Raw genomic sequence first — 17,642 nt, 5'->3', positions numbered from 1 at the left:
TGGTCATAGCTTTTCATCCAAGGAGCAAATGTCTTTTAATTTCATGGCTGCAGTCACCATCTGCTGTGATTTTGGAGCCGCCCCGCCCCCGCCAAATAAAGTTTGTCACTGTTTCCATTGTTTTCCCATCTATTTGCCATGAAGTGATGGGACCAGATGCCATGATCTTTGTTTTTTGAATGTTGAGTTTTGTGCTTCAAATGATGTAGCAATTCAAGATAGTCCAATATATATTTAAAATGGCTAGTCAATCCAGTTCAGAACATTCTTATTTTTTTAGAGAAAAAAAAATTCTATCTTGAAATTGCTTGTAATTAACTTGATCTGAGAAATGTAGATCTGTTAACTCCTTTTATTTTTCAGAGTTTTCGGAGCTGCCATACTTCTTACCTCTACCCTGAATATGCTAATCCCATCAGCAGCCAGAGTGCATTATGGGTGTGTCATCTTTGTTAGGATACTGCAGGGACTTGTTGAGGTATGGAACTACATTTTAAGGTTGGCATGCTACTAAGAATCAGAAGATTATCTTTGTTTTGACCTACAAATAAATATATTGTATTAGGTTGTGTCTACACAGTGGTAAAAAAATGGAAAAGTTAGAAACCAGATATCTTTAAATGATGATAGACTACCACTGTGGCTGTTTACCCCCACTTCTCTGGAATTGAGTGATGATGAAGTGTTTCGTGAATGACATAAAAAAAAATTTAAAAAAGAACAGACAGTTTTGTTAATGTGGTGCGATAAAAATTTTGAGTCCATCCACTGAATTAATATGTTTGGAGAGTTTTATAACAAGTCCCTCTTGGCTTTACCTCATGATCTGAATTTTCACTAAAAAAAAAAAACCCAAAAAACATTTCATTGAATGTATTCTTTGGGCATCAACTCTAATGATTGACTTTTGCTCCATTAACCTGTAGTCTTTGAAGGAATATCATTTAAAAACTTGACAATGGCATACTTATTGCCCTTTCTCTTTCCATGAAATACGGTGAGAGTAGATAAGTCAGATAAAGTATTAAGGCACTGAAAACAGCTTCTTGTCTTTCCAAAAAGAAAGAAAAAATGATAGGATCAAAACAATACAAAAAAGAATATCTTAAAGATTTTAAGTTTTAGACACTCATTTCAGGAAGTATAACAACCTTCAAGGATCTAAGCTGTACCTTCTTCAGTAGGGATTCCTTTAATTTAGGAATCACTAAGTTTAACTCCTTACAAAATTGTCTCCAAATTGTTCAGAATTGCAGATGAACTGAATAATAGAGGATCTTTTCTCCGGCTTTAATCAGAAGAAAACTGAGGTAGAAGGAAGTCTTAAAGGGTGGGAATAACTTGAACAAGTGACTAAAAAGAGGTCATGTCTTACCTGGTCTGGGCTGAAAGTTTTTAAAATGGAATTTTATGGAATCAGCAAAGAAAGGCCCTCACATGGCAACTGGAGACCCTGTGCCCATTCTAAGAAAACAGCATCACATCAGAGAAGTGAATATACTTATTTTCCTATGATCCAAGATTCTAAACAGTGCTGATATATCTCTTTCCATCACAGGGTGTCACCTACCCAGCATGTCATGGGATATGGAGCAAATGGGCTCCCCCTTTAGAGAGGAGTCGGTTGGCAACCACCTCCTTTTGTGGTGAGTATTATGTGCAGATACAGTTATGTGCATAAAAGCTTAGGAACAACTTTTGTAAGAATTGAAAGTTGGTAAAACTCATCTGTAAAACCATTTGAGGTGTGTCTGTATGTGTACATGAGGAAAGGTTTTTGACCCACCTTTGGATTTCTTTAATTATTACTGGTCTACTGAAATCTTTAACTCCCTCTTACATTTTGTATTTTTCTCGGAGTTTATTCATTTCTTCTGAATTTTCAAATATATTTATTAATTATTTTATTATAGTTTTTTGAATTTGTTTTTTATTATAGTGTTGTACTATTTTTATATCTCTGACTTGGGTGTGTAGATTATATTCACTTGTGTAGTCTTGTACTCCTGGATATGTGTTTGAAGTATGTGGATGAGAGTGCATACACATCCAAGTGTGCAAGGATGTGTTTGTAAGACCCAGTCAAGGAAAATGAGATGAAGTCAAGAATGTCTATTGATTTCACTTACCTTTCTCTCATTTTCTCTTCTACTTTAGGATCCTATGCTGGAGCTGTGATTGCAATGCCTTTAGCTGGCATTCTTGTGCAGTATACTGGCTGGTCTTCCGTATTCTATGTCTATGGTATGTAGCATTTCTGTACAATAGAATTAAAAGAAATGTGCCTAAACTAAAGCAGTGTGATAGATCAATGAATGTACTTCCATGTTTACTCATTATTGTTTTTTCATTGATTCTTTTCTTTATAATCTAAGATTAAGGGTAATATTCTATATCTATGATTTTCTCTGCAATGTTATTTATTATTTTAAAAGCAATCACATTGCTGATGGAAACTTTGTAATGTACAGTATGTGTTGCCCTTGACTATGAAAAATTTAATTTAGCTCTTGATTCAAAGCTGATTAAAGGGAAGAAGCTAGGCAGCACCAACTTCTCTTTTGATTCTTGCTTTCTCAGTCATTTCCCTGATTCTATTTCCTTGAGACTCAATGGGATAGGAAGCTGAAAGGCCATATTAGTGTTAAGGCAAACATTCAATCTTGGGATGAAATATTAGCAGTCGCTGCAGGGGCAGTACATTTTAGTCCACATTTCCCCAGGATTAAAGAAGATTAAGCCCCCAAGGAAATAAAAATGACAGGAAGCCCAAAGTCCAAACTCCCTTTCTATTCACTTTCTAACCAGAATATGGAATCTTACCTCTTGAAAGTATCCCATAGTCTCTCGCTAAGATACACTTTTTTAATAAAGAGAAAAGAAGAAAGATAAGAGATCTGGATTCCAACTGATGTTGTCACTGATTAATACCAGTTTTGGACATGGGCAGGAGAATCTGAAAGATTAATGAGGTCATGTAGGAGAACAGAACAGAATTTGGCTGCTTCCAAATGTGCTATGATCCATTTTCAGTTTGAAATATTCTCATCAAAGCAAATTCTTATATTTGTAGAATATAAATAGTGGAGGATCTTATCCTGGTTTAAAAGCCATGGTTAGGTTTTGAATTCATGAATACCCTAAATGGTGAGCTATATATGCTGTAGAACATATTTTTGTTTTCTAGGGAAATTTTGTTGTTGCTGTTGTTGATGTTTTCTTTTTTTTTTCTTTTTATTTTATTTTACTTTACAATACTGTATTGGTTTTGCCATATATTGACATGATTCAGGAATGGGAACTCATGTACACCTGTGGCAGATTCATGTCAATGTAGGGAAATTTTTTTAACAGATTTTAATCCATAGCTTTTGTTTGATTTTATTTTAAAGCCCATAATTAAAAGATAATTAAAGCACTTACTTACAAGGTATATAGTAAAGTTGGTATGCTGCTGTTGCTGCTGCTGCTAAGTCGCTTCAGTCATTTCCGACTCTGTGCAACCCCATAGACGGCAGCCCATCAGGCTCCCCCGTCCCTGGGATTCTCCAGGCAAGAGTGGAGTGGGTTGCCATTTCCTTCTCCAGTGCGTGAAAGTGAAAAGTGAAAGTGAAGTTGCTCAGTCGTGTCCAACTCTTTGCAACCCCATGGACTGCAGCCTACCAGGCTCCTCCGCCCATGGGATTTTCCAGGCAAGAGCACTGGAGTGGGTTGCCATTGCCTTCTCCAAAAGTTGGTATGGCCATCCATTAAATTCTCTGATTTGGGCCTTAGTCCATTATTTAATTGAAGATGTGATGTGACTTTAAGAATATGAATTTTCCACAAAGGACCCAAGAAAACCTACCTCATTATTTCAAGTTATATCTCATTTAATACTTATCATTGAATGCCTTCCCAAGTGGCACTGTGGTAGAGAATCCGCCTGTTAATACAGGAGACATAAGAGATGCCGGTTCAATCCCTGAGTCAGGAAGATCCTCCGCAGGAGGGCATGGCAACCCACTCCAGCATTCTTGCCTGGAGAATCCCACGGACAGCGGAGACTGGTGGGCTACAGTCCATAGCGTCGCAGAGTCGTACACAACGACTGACGTGACTTAACACGCATGCGCAATCTGAAATATCATAATAATAGTACTTACTTACTCGCTGTATATGACAAAAGCTTGGTCTTTGAGCCACATATTCAATATTCATTTCTTTAGTTAATGAGATAAGACCCATATGGCAGCTTAAGTTTTAGAAAGATAATGCATATATAGTGATTAGCTGAGTGTCTAGCACTTCAGATGTATTCAGTTAGTGGAAATTATAATTATTACTCAATTACAGGAGTTCTCATTTATTGAGTGCTTATCTTGTGCCATCCACTATGCTAGTTTCTTCATGTATTGCCTTCTGTAACTTCTGTTTGCAAAAATCTTATTAAAAAAATGATTTATCTCATTTGGTAGTAGAGATTTTCAGAGATTTAGTTACTGATTAGAAGATGTAGCTAATGAGTGACACAGCTGCAATTTGAATACAGGAGAACCATATTCCACAACCATTACACTCTACCAAACTGTCACACACCATCTGATTCCAAATTGTGTTTGCTATCACATTCAGTATTTAAAAGGGCACAGTACATCAGAAGTTATAATATTAAGAAGCACTTAGAGATTGACTAGCCCCCCACCAAAAAAAAAAAAAAAAAAAAACAAAAACAGTATTATAGCGATCAGGGATTAGATTGTTACCCAGGGGAGAAATAGAACAGTATGAGGAAAAAATGAAATGGCCAGTTGATAAGAATCAGGATACATTATATGAATTTTTTCTGTTATTGATGCTTCAGTTTTATATTGCACAATAAGGGCATATTTTAATGGTGAAAGTGCTAAATAAAGGGATGAAATAGAGCTTGCAGTAGCATGTTTATTGTATTAGAATTTATAACTTTCATCTGTCTAAACAGTGATCCATAGGCAATAGTATATGCTGTGGTATACAGTCACATAAACTGTTAAGTATTACCACATTAGTTACAGAAGCCCATTTTTCATGTACAGTATCTATTCAGGCTAAAACATTCTTCTGAAAATTGAAAGTGAAAGTCGCTCAGTTGTGTCCAACTCTTTGTGACCCCATGGACTAGTCCATGGACTTCTCCAGGCCAGAATACTGGAGTGGGTAGCCTTTCCCTGCTCCAGGGGATCTTCCCAACCCAAGGATCCAACCCAGGTCTGCCACATGGCCAGCAGATTCTTTACCAGCTGAATCACAAGGGAGCCCATCAGTACTGGAGTGGGTAGCCTATCCTTTCTCCAGGGAATCTTCCCAACCCAGGAACTGAACTGGGGTCTCCTGAATTGCGGGCCAATTCTTTACCAGCTGAGCTATGAGAGAAGCCCAAGAATATTCTTTTAGATTTTATTTAATAGTCTGTTTACTAGATCTGGGAATTCCATGGACAGAGCAGCCTAGTGGGCTATCATCTATGGGGTTGCAAAGAGTTGGACACAACTGAGCAACTAACACACATTACTAGATCTGCACGTCCTAACCGGAGAGGGGAAAAAGCATTTCTTTTCCTTGGAAATGCAGACCACTACCCACATTAAAGACAGACATAAATAAAAGGATTTACTCCCAGCAAAATTTTTTGAGGACAGGAATTTTGTCTTGTTTATCATATTTCTCTCATTCAGCAGAGTACCCGGAAAAGTAACTGTTCAGTAAATATTTGTTGAACGTATGAACATGTTCGAAACTATACCATTCAATAATTATCTATTGTGAGTTTCCTGTGTTTCAGCATTGTTTAACAGTGACAAAGATTAAATTACAGCACTAGTCTTCAGATTGCATGAAGTCTAGTGACAAAAGACAAGTAGAGATGGCTAGGTTCATTTGGAGAAGCATAAGCTCAAATTCACATTTTATAATCCTGTCACAAGATTACTGTAGTTTTATCCCAGCTACTGACTGTTAAATGGGAGAAGTTAGGGGAGTATGCCTTTCCTTGACTTCCTCCTTTTGAACTCTTGCTTTCAGGAAGCTTTGGAATGATCTGGTACATGTTTTGGCTTTTGGTGTCCTATGAGAGTCCTGCAAAGCATCCTACTATTACAGATGAAGAACGTAGGTACATAGAAGAAAGCATTGGAGAGAGTGCAAATCTTTTAGGTGCAATGGAAGTAAGAACTTTATTATGGTGTATATTCCTATTCTCGTTCTCCATCTCACCTCTCTTCAACCAAGCAGATTGTTTTATGTGTCCCTATTCAGCAAAACTAATTTGGTATCAGTCATGATTGCTTTTTTTTTTTTTTAACTCCATGCATATTCCCTGACTTAGAAATGATTGCTCCTTCTTCCATCTATGATTTCTTTTTTTCTTTAACTTTTCTTAAGCACCTTCAAATTTTAACTGGATTATAGCTTTAATACTGTAGCTGTAAACCTCAGTGAATTTTTAAAAATAGCTCAACATAGCTAACTGAAACAAAATTCAACCAATATTTGTTAAATTTAGATTATAGGAAATGTCAAATCACCTAACACAGTCATGAAAGGAGATATTTTTATTCATTGAATATTCTAAATCCAAGTTTTATACATGTGTATTTCTACATAATTTAGTAAATACTAAAACATTAGCATGCCAACCATAGGTAGCTAATCTGAAAAATATTCTTAATATAATATAACCCTTTTATTGATAAAATATTACCATTTTTAGGATTAACATATGAAGATCAAGTGTTATAATATTGTAAAGCCTTTTTCTGATTATAATTTAGTTTCTTGGGCAGGATTTGCTGATAGGGAAAGAAATGCACTTCTATATCAGTAATACAAATATTTTAGTACACATATTAAGACATCATAAATAGCAACTAATGAATACCCATCTGATGCTATAAAAATAAAATAAAACCCTTAAGCAAAAATATTGTAGACAGTCTCAGTAATTCAGGACCTAATCGGCTCAATTTCTTTTTGCTAGGAGTTGAAAGTTACTGTGCATTTAACCAATGACTTTTATGCATTATGCTTCCCTCAACTTTTGCATTTGATTTCAGCTCTGATTCTCTACTTCATCTGTTAGGGAAGGCTTGTCCTTGGCATCTCATTCTAGGGAAAAATGTCTGTCACCCATTGTTGCTGAGGGCATCTTGGTCTTTAATGAATAAGAAAATGCCATATTGGGTAACATTTGAAATTAAGCCGGTACTTAAAAAAAATCTGACATTGTATTTGTTCCATTAGCTAAACAGGTCGGCATTAGAATGCACCCCTTCCTGTTTTCTTCTGTAAATAGACTGATAATTTTTTTTCTGATGGTAGCTGCTCAAGAAACAAGTGATGATGTGGGGGCGGGTTCATACTTAGCTTCCTGTTCTAGTCCAAAATATTCTGATTAGCCCATATCATCATTGATAAAATATGTTTCTTTTATTTACCAGTTCTTGAGAGATTGTGTGGTGTTGAGGTGAGGTATATATTTTTTAAAACAGCAAGAAATTTAGTCTAAGTGAAAACCAATTTCTGAAAATGACTCAAAAGAGAGTAATCGGTAGATTGACAAAACAGTATAGGTAAACTCAAATGCTCCATTTCTTAGACTTTACTATTTTTCTAAACTCAATATTTTACTTCTTACTGATTTTCTTTTTACTCTCCTGAAGTCAATTTAAAAATGAGATCAAGTGGGAATAGAACTTGTATTTTAATTATTTTGAACTTTTTATTGTGATCAAGTTCAACGTTTAACAGAAAGAATAAGTAACAGGAATATCTATATATCCACTGCATAGAAACAAAAGTTTTTAACATCTTGCCTTATTTACTTCGCTTTTCTTTTTGTTGAGCAATTTTAAAGTAAATGAGATGTCATAATACTTTACCCACAAATACATGCTTCTCTAGAAAAATAATATCCTCCTTTATAATCTAAGCACTATCATCATACCTAGTACAACTAAAAGTAATTCTCTAGTATTATCCATAGATAGATAATATCGAATTTCAGATGCCCAGTTCAATCCTAATATCTAATCAATATTCATGTCTTTTGTAGCCATTGTTTGTGGAGCTTGGATCAAATTAAGGATCATATATTGTAGCTGGTTCTTATGTCTTTTAAATCTGTTATTTTTCTCTACAAAATAATTAAATATGTGAACAGAAAAATGTACAAACATAAGCAAATAGCTTGCTGAATTTTTACAAATTAAACACACCAATGAAGCAAACAACCAGTTCAGTAAATAGAATGTTATCAAAATATCATAAGTCCCCCTACAGCCACCAACAATTTTCTAAGAGAGATGACTAGACACTTTCTTTTACATTTGATGAAGTGCTTTGTGGCCTGAAGAAAAAGGACAGGTTTTTGTTTTTTGATTTGTTCCCTGTGATCAACACAATGTATCTTCCTACTATGTCAAAAATTTCATTAGATTCACAACCACTGCTATTAATTATGAGGCTCTACACTCAGCAATAATGACTAAATCTTGTAAAAAACTGTTTGCCACCTCTTACTAACTTATCAGCTTGAGAATCCAAGACAGGGCTTCCCTGATGGCTCCGAAGGAAAGAGTTCACCTGCCCATGCGGGAGACCCGGATTCATTCGATCCCTGATCCGGGAAGATCCTGCGTGCTGGGAAGCAGCTAAGCTCCTCCTCCTCACCAAGAGAAGCCATCTCAATGAGAAGCTACAGCTGGGGAGTAGCCCCTACTCATCACAACTAGAGAAAAGCCTGCACGACAAAGAAGACCCAGCACAGCCTAAATAAACAAATAACATTAAAATAAATAAAGCCAAAATAAATAAATAATACTAAAAAAATTCCAAAACTAGTGATAAACATTAAAGAGTATTTCTGTGTTCAAAATAAAGAATTGAGGAAGTGTTTGGAACTATGAGAGATTTTTTAAGGTCTAAAAATATTAATCTTGAGGGAAGATAATTGCTTTGTATTGGGCATACACAGCATCTTTAAGTATACCAGGTGTAATTTTTTAATGAGTGTCATAAGCAAAGCCAATCATATTTGTTAATTTTGAATGTCTTGCATATCTTAAATAGCTAGTTATGGTGTGCTGGGTGGCCAAATGCTTAACCCAGATGTATACCATGTGAATTTTAAAGACTCTTACACTTCAGTGTCACAGAATTGATACTGATATCCACTGGCTACCAAGAGAATTTGTAGTTAGGTAATGTTGTCATTAACTCTTGATGGGGTCTAGAATGCTGCACATTATTCTTATTTTTCTTCTCCTAACTGCGTTGAATTTTCAACATTTTATATAAAATATGTCAGATACCAACAAGGTCATTGATTTGGCAGTAAGATTTAGCTGAGGCCTGATCTATCACTGCCAAAACAAAATAAAGCAAAAATCTTGGAAACTAGGGTCTATGCATTTGGAATTACTTTTTGAGAAAAATAGAATCTTATATATTTCTAAAACTGAAACAATTTAATCAGAAGGAGAACCGTATCTTCTTTTCTTCTTCCAACAATTATTTATGAAGCTAAGGTTAACTGGACTGTTGCAATTAACGACTCACTACCTCCTGCCTATCTCCTACTCATGCTTCAGCATACACATCATAAAAATGCAAAGGTATCTATGATTCTCATTTAAGTTAGGAAATATTTAAAATGATCAGAATGGCTCTTTTTTTTTGGAATTTCAGAAATTCAAGACTCCATGGAGAAAATTTTTTACATCTATGCCAGTCTATGCAATAATTGTTGCAAACTTCTGCAGAAGCTGGACTTTTTATTTATTGCTTATTAGTCAGCCAGCATATTTTGAGGAAGTCTTTGGATTTGAAATCAGCAAGGTATGTAAAAACTATCCTTCTTTAAATACAGCATTACTTTTGTGCTTTAGTGACTATTAAGTTCCTTTGCCAATATTTTATCTCCTAAATTTTATCTTGCAAATTAGAATTACAAATGAATTCTAGTAATCAAAGACTAAACTAGGCATCTGAGTGCCTACTAAATTTAAATGCCTGCTAAAAACTGTTGTTGGGATAAACAAAACAGACCTAGTCTTTGCCCTCACAGAGTTTACCTCTTGGTTGGGACAGGCAACAACATAGCCTTTTTCTTGTAAACAAGCATAATTCCCTTTAAGTTTCAGGTCAAAGGCAATACATCAGTGAACAAAAAAATATTTCATTTAAATGGAATTGAATTTATATAATTATCAATTTAACTCTGCTTCGACACCCTCAGAAATCTATCTGGCTAAAAGATTTGAGGATAGCAAAAATATCTGAAAACAATCTTGTATCTTATTTATCCAGTTTAATCATTTGGCAAGCATTTGTTGAATGTGATATGTGAAGATTTATGTGTTATATTGAGAAATAAAAATGTGGTTCCTCAAGTGTTCACAGCTTGGTGGTGTAGACAAAAATAAAACATTTCCAACTAACAGCACAGCATGCTCAATGCTACAGACATTTATTTGTAGGTATGAAAATATAATCATTTTAAGATTCTTGTAAGGATTAAACGAACATAAAATACTACAATATAGTGAAATTTACAAGCTCTTCTCATATTGATGAATAACGTGTATTGTCCACCAGCTGAATAACTATCATCATCTCTATTGAAATGATGGAGAAACAGAAGCTAGCGAAAGTATTTAAATTATCAAAGGGCAAGCTAACAATAAGCGGCAGAATTAAGTTTAAGCCCGTATGCTTCGGTTTATGTTTCAGTTCCCTTTACTATGCCATTCAAATTCAGGTAAACCATAATTCATTTAAACATGAAGCAAATATTTACTCAATGCCATCTCTGTGACAAGTGCTTTGGTGAATACATTTGTCTGCATTGGCCGTGGACTTGCCATTTCTCTTCATGTCATTACATAAGTCCAACTGGGCTCGCTATTCATATTATGCCTCTTTGAATGACTATCTGAGGCCTGAAACTGAAGAAAACCCGAGTTTAGGAGTAGCTATTCTAAGAGCTCTTTTGTAATCCCTGTTTCTAAGGAAACTGCTTCCTCCAAGCCTGAGAAGAATGACTGCTTTAGACAGGGCTCTTCTCTCTGGAGCTGATCAAACATTGCAGGGTAGCCTTTGGGAGCTCTGAGAGGTGTTATACGTCTCAACAAAGGCTACTGGAGGTGTGAGTCCATTTTCACAATCTAGGACAAGTATGACACTGAGAGGCTATTAATAAAGTCTAGTCTCATCGGGGAGAGTGAGGGAACCAACTGATGTTAATGAAACTGTGTGGTCATTCTGGCCCTTAGCTCCAATTAACAGAAAATGCCTGAGTAAACGATATTTTGCAAAACCTAAATGTAATCACCATTTATGTTGATTTAATTCACTTACTATATTTTAATTACAATTTTGATAAATTCTACACACACAAATCGGCCTGAATTTTGATTATACTGGTTTTTAAAAATTACTGACTTATCTAAAGTATGTGAAAAGGAGATGATGGAGGCAATAAAACACGAGGTTTGGATCCAGGCTAACATGGTCCTAAATCCAAGCTCCACAAGAGAGTATTGATACATAACCTTGCTCCTGTTCTTGAATAATTGTCTCCTCAGTTTTCTGACCTGTAAATAACAATATTAAGATTGTCTTTCACCACAGTATATTAAGTAGAGTTTCCTGTGCTATACAGTAACACAATATTGTAAAGCAAATATACCCCAATAAAAATTAATTTTTAAAAAAGACCATGCTTCAGAAGCACAGGAAACTTTAAGTGAACTAAAGTATTTATACAGAGTATTGTTTTAATCAACCTTAGTTAAACTGAGTATCCTACAGATAAAACCACAAATGCAATGACTTTTTCGTATGTGTGTATACATACACACACAGACACACACATACAGAGTCTCAGCCTATTCTCATATATGAAACTTCCCAACCTCTTCATAATCCTTTAAAGTCATAGTTTCTTCATCACTGCAATGAAGATAATAATATTAAAAGTTTCTGTCTGGAGTGAAAGAAAGAATAAAATTGTCTGGATATTTAAGCTATTTAGAGTCGTTTAATATCTCAATCAGTCATTAGTCATCCCAAGCCCATGGTCGTGACACCACAGTATATAGCATTGTAAAATAAAACAGAATCTTTTATTAATCCTTTAGTAATCTAGTTTAGAAGGATACATTTATACAAATAATGAACATTTATCTAGTATTTACTATTTTCTAGGAATTGGTCTTCAAAGTATGCTTAGTAAAAATCTTCCTTATATATTGATGTATATGAAATTTACTAAGTCTCTATGTGTGGTGATACATAATTGAAATACATTTTATTCACAATTTCTGCCTGCATGATGCCCAGAGGACAGTGTTTTACATATAATTGTTGATCAAAAAAATGTATGTTGAATTGATGCTGTCAGGTTAGGTTTTAGATTGGGCCATTTAGTATGAAATTAGTTCAGAAACTAAGAATGCTATGTGACAGTGTAACCAAATATTGGTATTTGACACGGAAAATGCCTAAAACTGAGAATCGATCTGGATTTTTTGAGCTCTTAATCTATAGAAACTAAATATCAAACTCATAAGAGATATATATTTAGCATGCAATTAAGATTTTATCTTTATTGTGAAATAAAAACAAATTTTAAAATAGTCTCTTCAAGGTTTGTCAAATGTATTTCCCTTCTCTCTGGTTCTGTCTCTCTTTCTCTTTTCCTCTGTTGCTAATAATGAATTTCTACAAACGTATTTAAGACTATAAAATAGGCACATAAATGTGAATCATTCTGTGATAAAATTCAGGATAGTTTACTCAGAAACTCAAGATTTACTGACTCATAGCAGAAAAGAAGTGTTATCATCTGGAAGAGAAAAATGAATCAAAGTAAATTTACTTAACTTTTCTCATTTGTTCTGCAGAAGTTATTGCCTACTCTGAGAATGAGTAAGTGGTCATTTACTGACAGTAGTTTTTCCTTCCTTTGTCCATAAAGAGCTTACAAGACCAATAAATTGCCCACATTACTTATTTCTCTCCTTTTTGTTTTTCATCAGGTTGGCATGCTCTCTGCTGTGCCACACTTAGTAATGACAATCATTGTACCTATTGGAGGGCAGATTGCAGATTTTCTAAGAAGCAAGCAAATTCTTTCAACTACGACAGTAAGGAAGATCATGAATTGTGGTGGTAAGTATGTTAAGAATATGTTTTTACTTAACAAAGTTCGAATCGACATGAATCAACTTTTTCTATGCATATCACATATGCTATTAAATTTGTACCTTCAATGTTCATTCATAATCATTCTCCCATCTTCAAATATTCATAACTTCTAGTTTTAGATAATTGCATAACTAACTTGACCCATCCCACTATTTAAACTTAAGGTTGTCTTTATTGTTTTTCTTAAAACACAAAAAAGGCTTCAGTAACTTCTGTGAATAAATTACTGTTATTATTATTTTGAAGATAGAATCCCTGAAGTGTTTTGCTAGGTCAAATAAGTGTGATCATTTTTAATAGTTTTGACTCACTGGAAACATTTACATAAATTTCTGAAGTATTTTCGTATATCTGTCTCTGAAGGTTTTGGCATGGAGGCAACGCTGCTTCTGGTTGTTGGTTATTCTCATACTAGAGGGGTAGCAATCTCATTCTTGGTACTTGCAGTGGGATTCAGTGGATTTGCTATTTCTGGTAAGATGCTGTTTAAAAAAAATGTGCTTGTAACATTCTGACTTTTGCTAGTGATAAAAAGAAATCTATATTCTACTTTCCTCTAACATTTTGACTGTTGAGAAAGTTTACTCAACATATTTCCACTAGAAAATAACAACGATGAAAGTAGCTCAGACGGTAAAGCATTTGCCTGCAATGCAGGAGACCTGGGTTTGATCCCTGGGTCGGGAAGATCCCCTGGAGAAGGAAATGGCAACCCACTCCAATATTCTTGCCTAGAGAATTCCATGGACAGAGGAACCTGGTGGGCTATCGTCTATGGTGTCGCAAAGAGTCGTACACGACTGAGCAACTAACACATTGGGATTCATTACTATTTACTACTTACTTACCCCCTGCTTATCCCCCCGTTCCTTTTTTTTAAATGAGCATCTCCTCTTCTCTATGGAGTAAATATCATGTGTTAAGTACTGGATAACAAATCATACCTCTTTCTATTCTCATTATATCCCTGAGCTAAATTATCAAAAATAGTTATTAAGCACATGCTCTGAACCTGGTGTCTTTTAAGGTAAGGGTGGTGGAGGATACTCTGTAGTCACGTACTTCTGTAAGGTTTGGGATTCTCTGAGTCACACCTTCTGTGTGTATTTCAGGTTTCAATGTCAACCACTTGGATATTGCTCCAAGATATGCCAGTATCTTAATGGGCATTTCGAACGGTGTTGGCACATTGTCAGGAATGGTTTGCCCTATCATTGTTGGTGCAATGACAAAGAATAAGGTAAGACAGATCAAGAGATGTTCATTTGTAGAATATTCTCTCTCATGATTAGGAAAAGCATCTGTATGTCCTCTGTGGCATTCTGCTTGTGGTCCAGTCACCGCATCTCTGAGTAGGGGAGATAACTGAGGCTCAGAAGAAAATCTCTTTCAGAACTCTGAGGGAGCCTGCTTCTCCAACCGATAAAGGTTATACTTTCAACACCTTCTAATACTTCTGGTATCCCTGGTGTGGCAAAACAACAACATCCTAGCTCATTTGAACAGACAAATGGAAATCTTCTCAGCTTTATTTGTAAACACCAATTTAAACTTCTCTGTAGTAATTGATGGATGAATATTGCCATCAGTATTTGTCTTCATAGGTAGAGTTTCTAAATTAGGGCTTCTCTGGTGACAAGAATATTGCTATCAGTACTTATCTTTATAGGTAGACCTTTTAAATTATGGTTTACCAAAAGGAAATAAAAGAAGTGGGAGAAAAAACTAAGTAACTCAATGGAATTTAACGAGAGATTAGGAATTTAAAAAAAATTAGCAGACCATAGACATCTTTGGAGTTCTATTTCAGAACTTTAGACTAAAAAGTTTTGAATAATGAGAGTCACAGTAATATAGAATGTTTCTCTCACAGTGTTTGTTTAATATAATCAGAACAAGGGTTTCCCCTGAAGGTAGCATTTTAGGAAACGCTTAATGGTAGAACATTCAGAGAAGATGTCAGGCTTTTTAGACCCAGGGGCTTTGTTCTCACAATGCCGCTTTTGTCACTGCAGTCGCGTGAAGAGTGGCAGTATGTCTTCCTGATCGCTGCCCTTGTCCACTACGGTGGAGTTATATTTTATGCAATATTCGCCTCAGGAGAGAAGCAACCCTGGGCAGACCCCGAGGAAACAAGTGAAGAAAAGTGTGGCTTTATCCATGAAGATGAGCTCGATGAAGAAACAGGGGACATTACTCAAAATTATATAAATTATGGTACCACTAAGTCTTATGGTGCCACAACACAGGCCAATGGAGGGTGGCCTAACGGTTGGGAAAAGAAAGAGGAATTTGTACAAGAAGAAGTACAAGACTCATACAACTATAAGGACCGAGATGATTATTCATAACAAAGCTAATTGCTGGATTTATTTTTAGTGTTTGTGATTAAATTAATTGTGATTGCACAAAAATTTTAAAAGATGTGGTGTAAACATGTACACATATCAACCAGGCAAGTCTTGCTGTAAAGATGAAATCAAAACAAACTCATGAAGTTACCATCAAGTGCAATCTATAGAAGTTGTGAAATTCCATCATTTCCATTCAAGTCATCCATTCTTGCATTTGTGATTTAAAGGTTGACTGGTCAAAATTGTAGAAGCAAGTAGTTACTCATTAGATTCATATGAGTTAAAACTCATCACCATTTAATAAAGCACAACAAAAACAATTGGCACATCCCATCCAACAGAGGTTAGGAAGCCAAAGCTACTTGATCATGCAAAATGCACTTACATATTTGTTACACTGTTTTGCAAGATATTGTGCAGAAGTCCTGTTAAAAAAAGGTGAAGTTGTCATGTTGGCTGCATCAGGTGTTGGCAACATTTACTGAGTAAAAATCATAGAGTTGAGATATCTCTCATGTAGAGAAGAATGTTGTGGGCTAGCAACTAGCAAGGTGTACTAAATAATTATTGTTATTACACAATGTAGACTATTTTGTTGATTCTCAAGAGGAATATCTTGCAGTGTTTTATATGAAATGCTTGGGCACAAACACTTTTATCTGTGAAAAAGAAGTTGTAGAGTGAGGGGTATGCTTCATGTTCTTCCATTCATTTACCTAACAGTATAAAACACGTCACACTTCAATAAAATCTGACTTTTCATGTAGCATATCACATAACTTTTTTGCAAAAATATTAAAAATAAATGGAATTCAATGTATTTTTTATTACAACTTTGTACTGGTTGTAACTTGCATTAGGGAAAAAAAAAGATGCATACACCATAGAGAATCTAATAAGAAATTTACTATGGAGATATAGCCCTTAAAATGCAATATTAACAGCAAAAGAAATAGACATGATAGAAGTATCTTTCTTCCTTACTGATTAAATATATATGAAACTTGTGCCACAGAGCTATATATAATATGAAAAGGTAAACTTAATAGAGATATTGTAAGTAGATGATTTTATTATTTAAATTCCCACTGAAATATTTGTCTTAAATATATAGGACAATAAATTATATTAAAACTATATCTATATATATATCTGTATATCTTATACATATCCATACACATATTCATAATAAACGATCTTCACAAAAAACCAAAAATAGCATACACCTAATGTTGGGTTAGGGGACTGCAATTTCTACTTTCATAGAGTCATAGAATTTTAGATGGGGCAGAGGCATTTTGCTTGTCATTTCTTAATATAACTCAACAGAAATTGCAACATTTGTGTACCGAGCAATAAGTGCAATGCATAAAATTTCCTGTCTGTATATTAGCTTCATTTTGCTTGCGGTGGCTGTTCGGGTGGTTGGAATGATTTTCTTCCTTTAAAAAGTTAACATCAGACCTCTTTATAATGTTTGAAAATGACAATGATACATTTCCCAATTCAACTTAAAATATTATTGATGTGTTTAATTGTCTATTCTGGATATTTGATCTGTTCATTGTATCGTGCTAGTGACTGGAGGCCCTGCTACTGCAAATATAAAACATAAAAGTTTGTTTTAAAAACGCAAACCATTCTTGACCTTAAGATAATAAAAATATCTTTTGCTTTGTGTCTCAAAGTGATGTAATGTGATCATCGCTTTTACTGTGTTGAATGAAAAGATATGGACTATCATTCTGTTGCTGCAAAAAAAAGTGTTAATAAAATGCTCTATTTATCCTTTTGCACAAAAACAGGACATGAATTTGGGGTCATTTTTTGTTGTTGTTGTAGCTTAACTTTATATAGTTTAGCTTGTGTACACTCCAGTGAAGTCAAACGTAGGCTCAAGACGATTAGCTTTTTCAGCCGTTTGAGATTTAATGGAAGAATGTGGCATTCTTTAGATTGTGTGGGATTCTGCAAAGAGAGTTTTATATCAAGAAATAGGTCTGTAAGTCAAATTCTATCTTTCAGTGCCTGGTTTCTCATAACTAGTGCTGAGCTTTAAAA

At 34.8% G+C, this 17,642-nt stretch overlaps 1 protein-coding gene across 1 annotated transcript in view; it reads left to right on the top strand.

Annotated features, from left to right (window-relative positions):
• Nucleotides 1–17,383, top strand: part of SLC17A6 (solute carrier family 17 member 6) — a 40,469-nt gene extending 23,086 nt beyond the window's left edge. The window contains exons 4-12 of the mRNA XM_005699512.3: nucleotides 364–478; nucleotides 1,559–1,646; nucleotides 2,158–2,244; nucleotides 6,043–6,185; nucleotides 9,706–9,855; nucleotides 13,059–13,191; nucleotides 13,591–13,701; nucleotides 14,340–14,467; nucleotides 15,243–17,383. Of these exons, the coding sequence (XP_005699569.1) occupies nucleotides 364–478; nucleotides 1,559–1,646; nucleotides 2,158–2,244; nucleotides 6,043–6,185; nucleotides 9,706–9,855; nucleotides 13,059–13,191; nucleotides 13,591–13,701; nucleotides 14,340–14,467; nucleotides 15,243–15,578 (1,291 nt within the window). The 3' untranslated portion in view covers nucleotides 15,579–17,383. The remainder of the gene's footprint in view (nucleotides 1–363; nucleotides 479–1,558; nucleotides 1,647–2,157; nucleotides 2,245–6,042; nucleotides 6,186–9,705; nucleotides 9,856–13,058; nucleotides 13,192–13,590; nucleotides 13,702–14,339; nucleotides 14,468–15,242) is intronic.

The sequence above is a fragment of the Capra hircus genome, chromosome 29 (genome assembly GCF_001704415.2).
Source record: "Capra hircus breed San Clemente chromosome 29, ASM170441v1, whole genome shotgun sequence".
In the NCBI taxonomy this organism is placed as follows: Eukaryota; Metazoa; Chordata; class Mammalia; order Artiodactyla; family Bovidae; genus Capra; species Capra hircus.
Note: the sequence above shows the minus strand (reverse complement) of the source record. Positions and strands in the feature narration are given on the sequence as shown.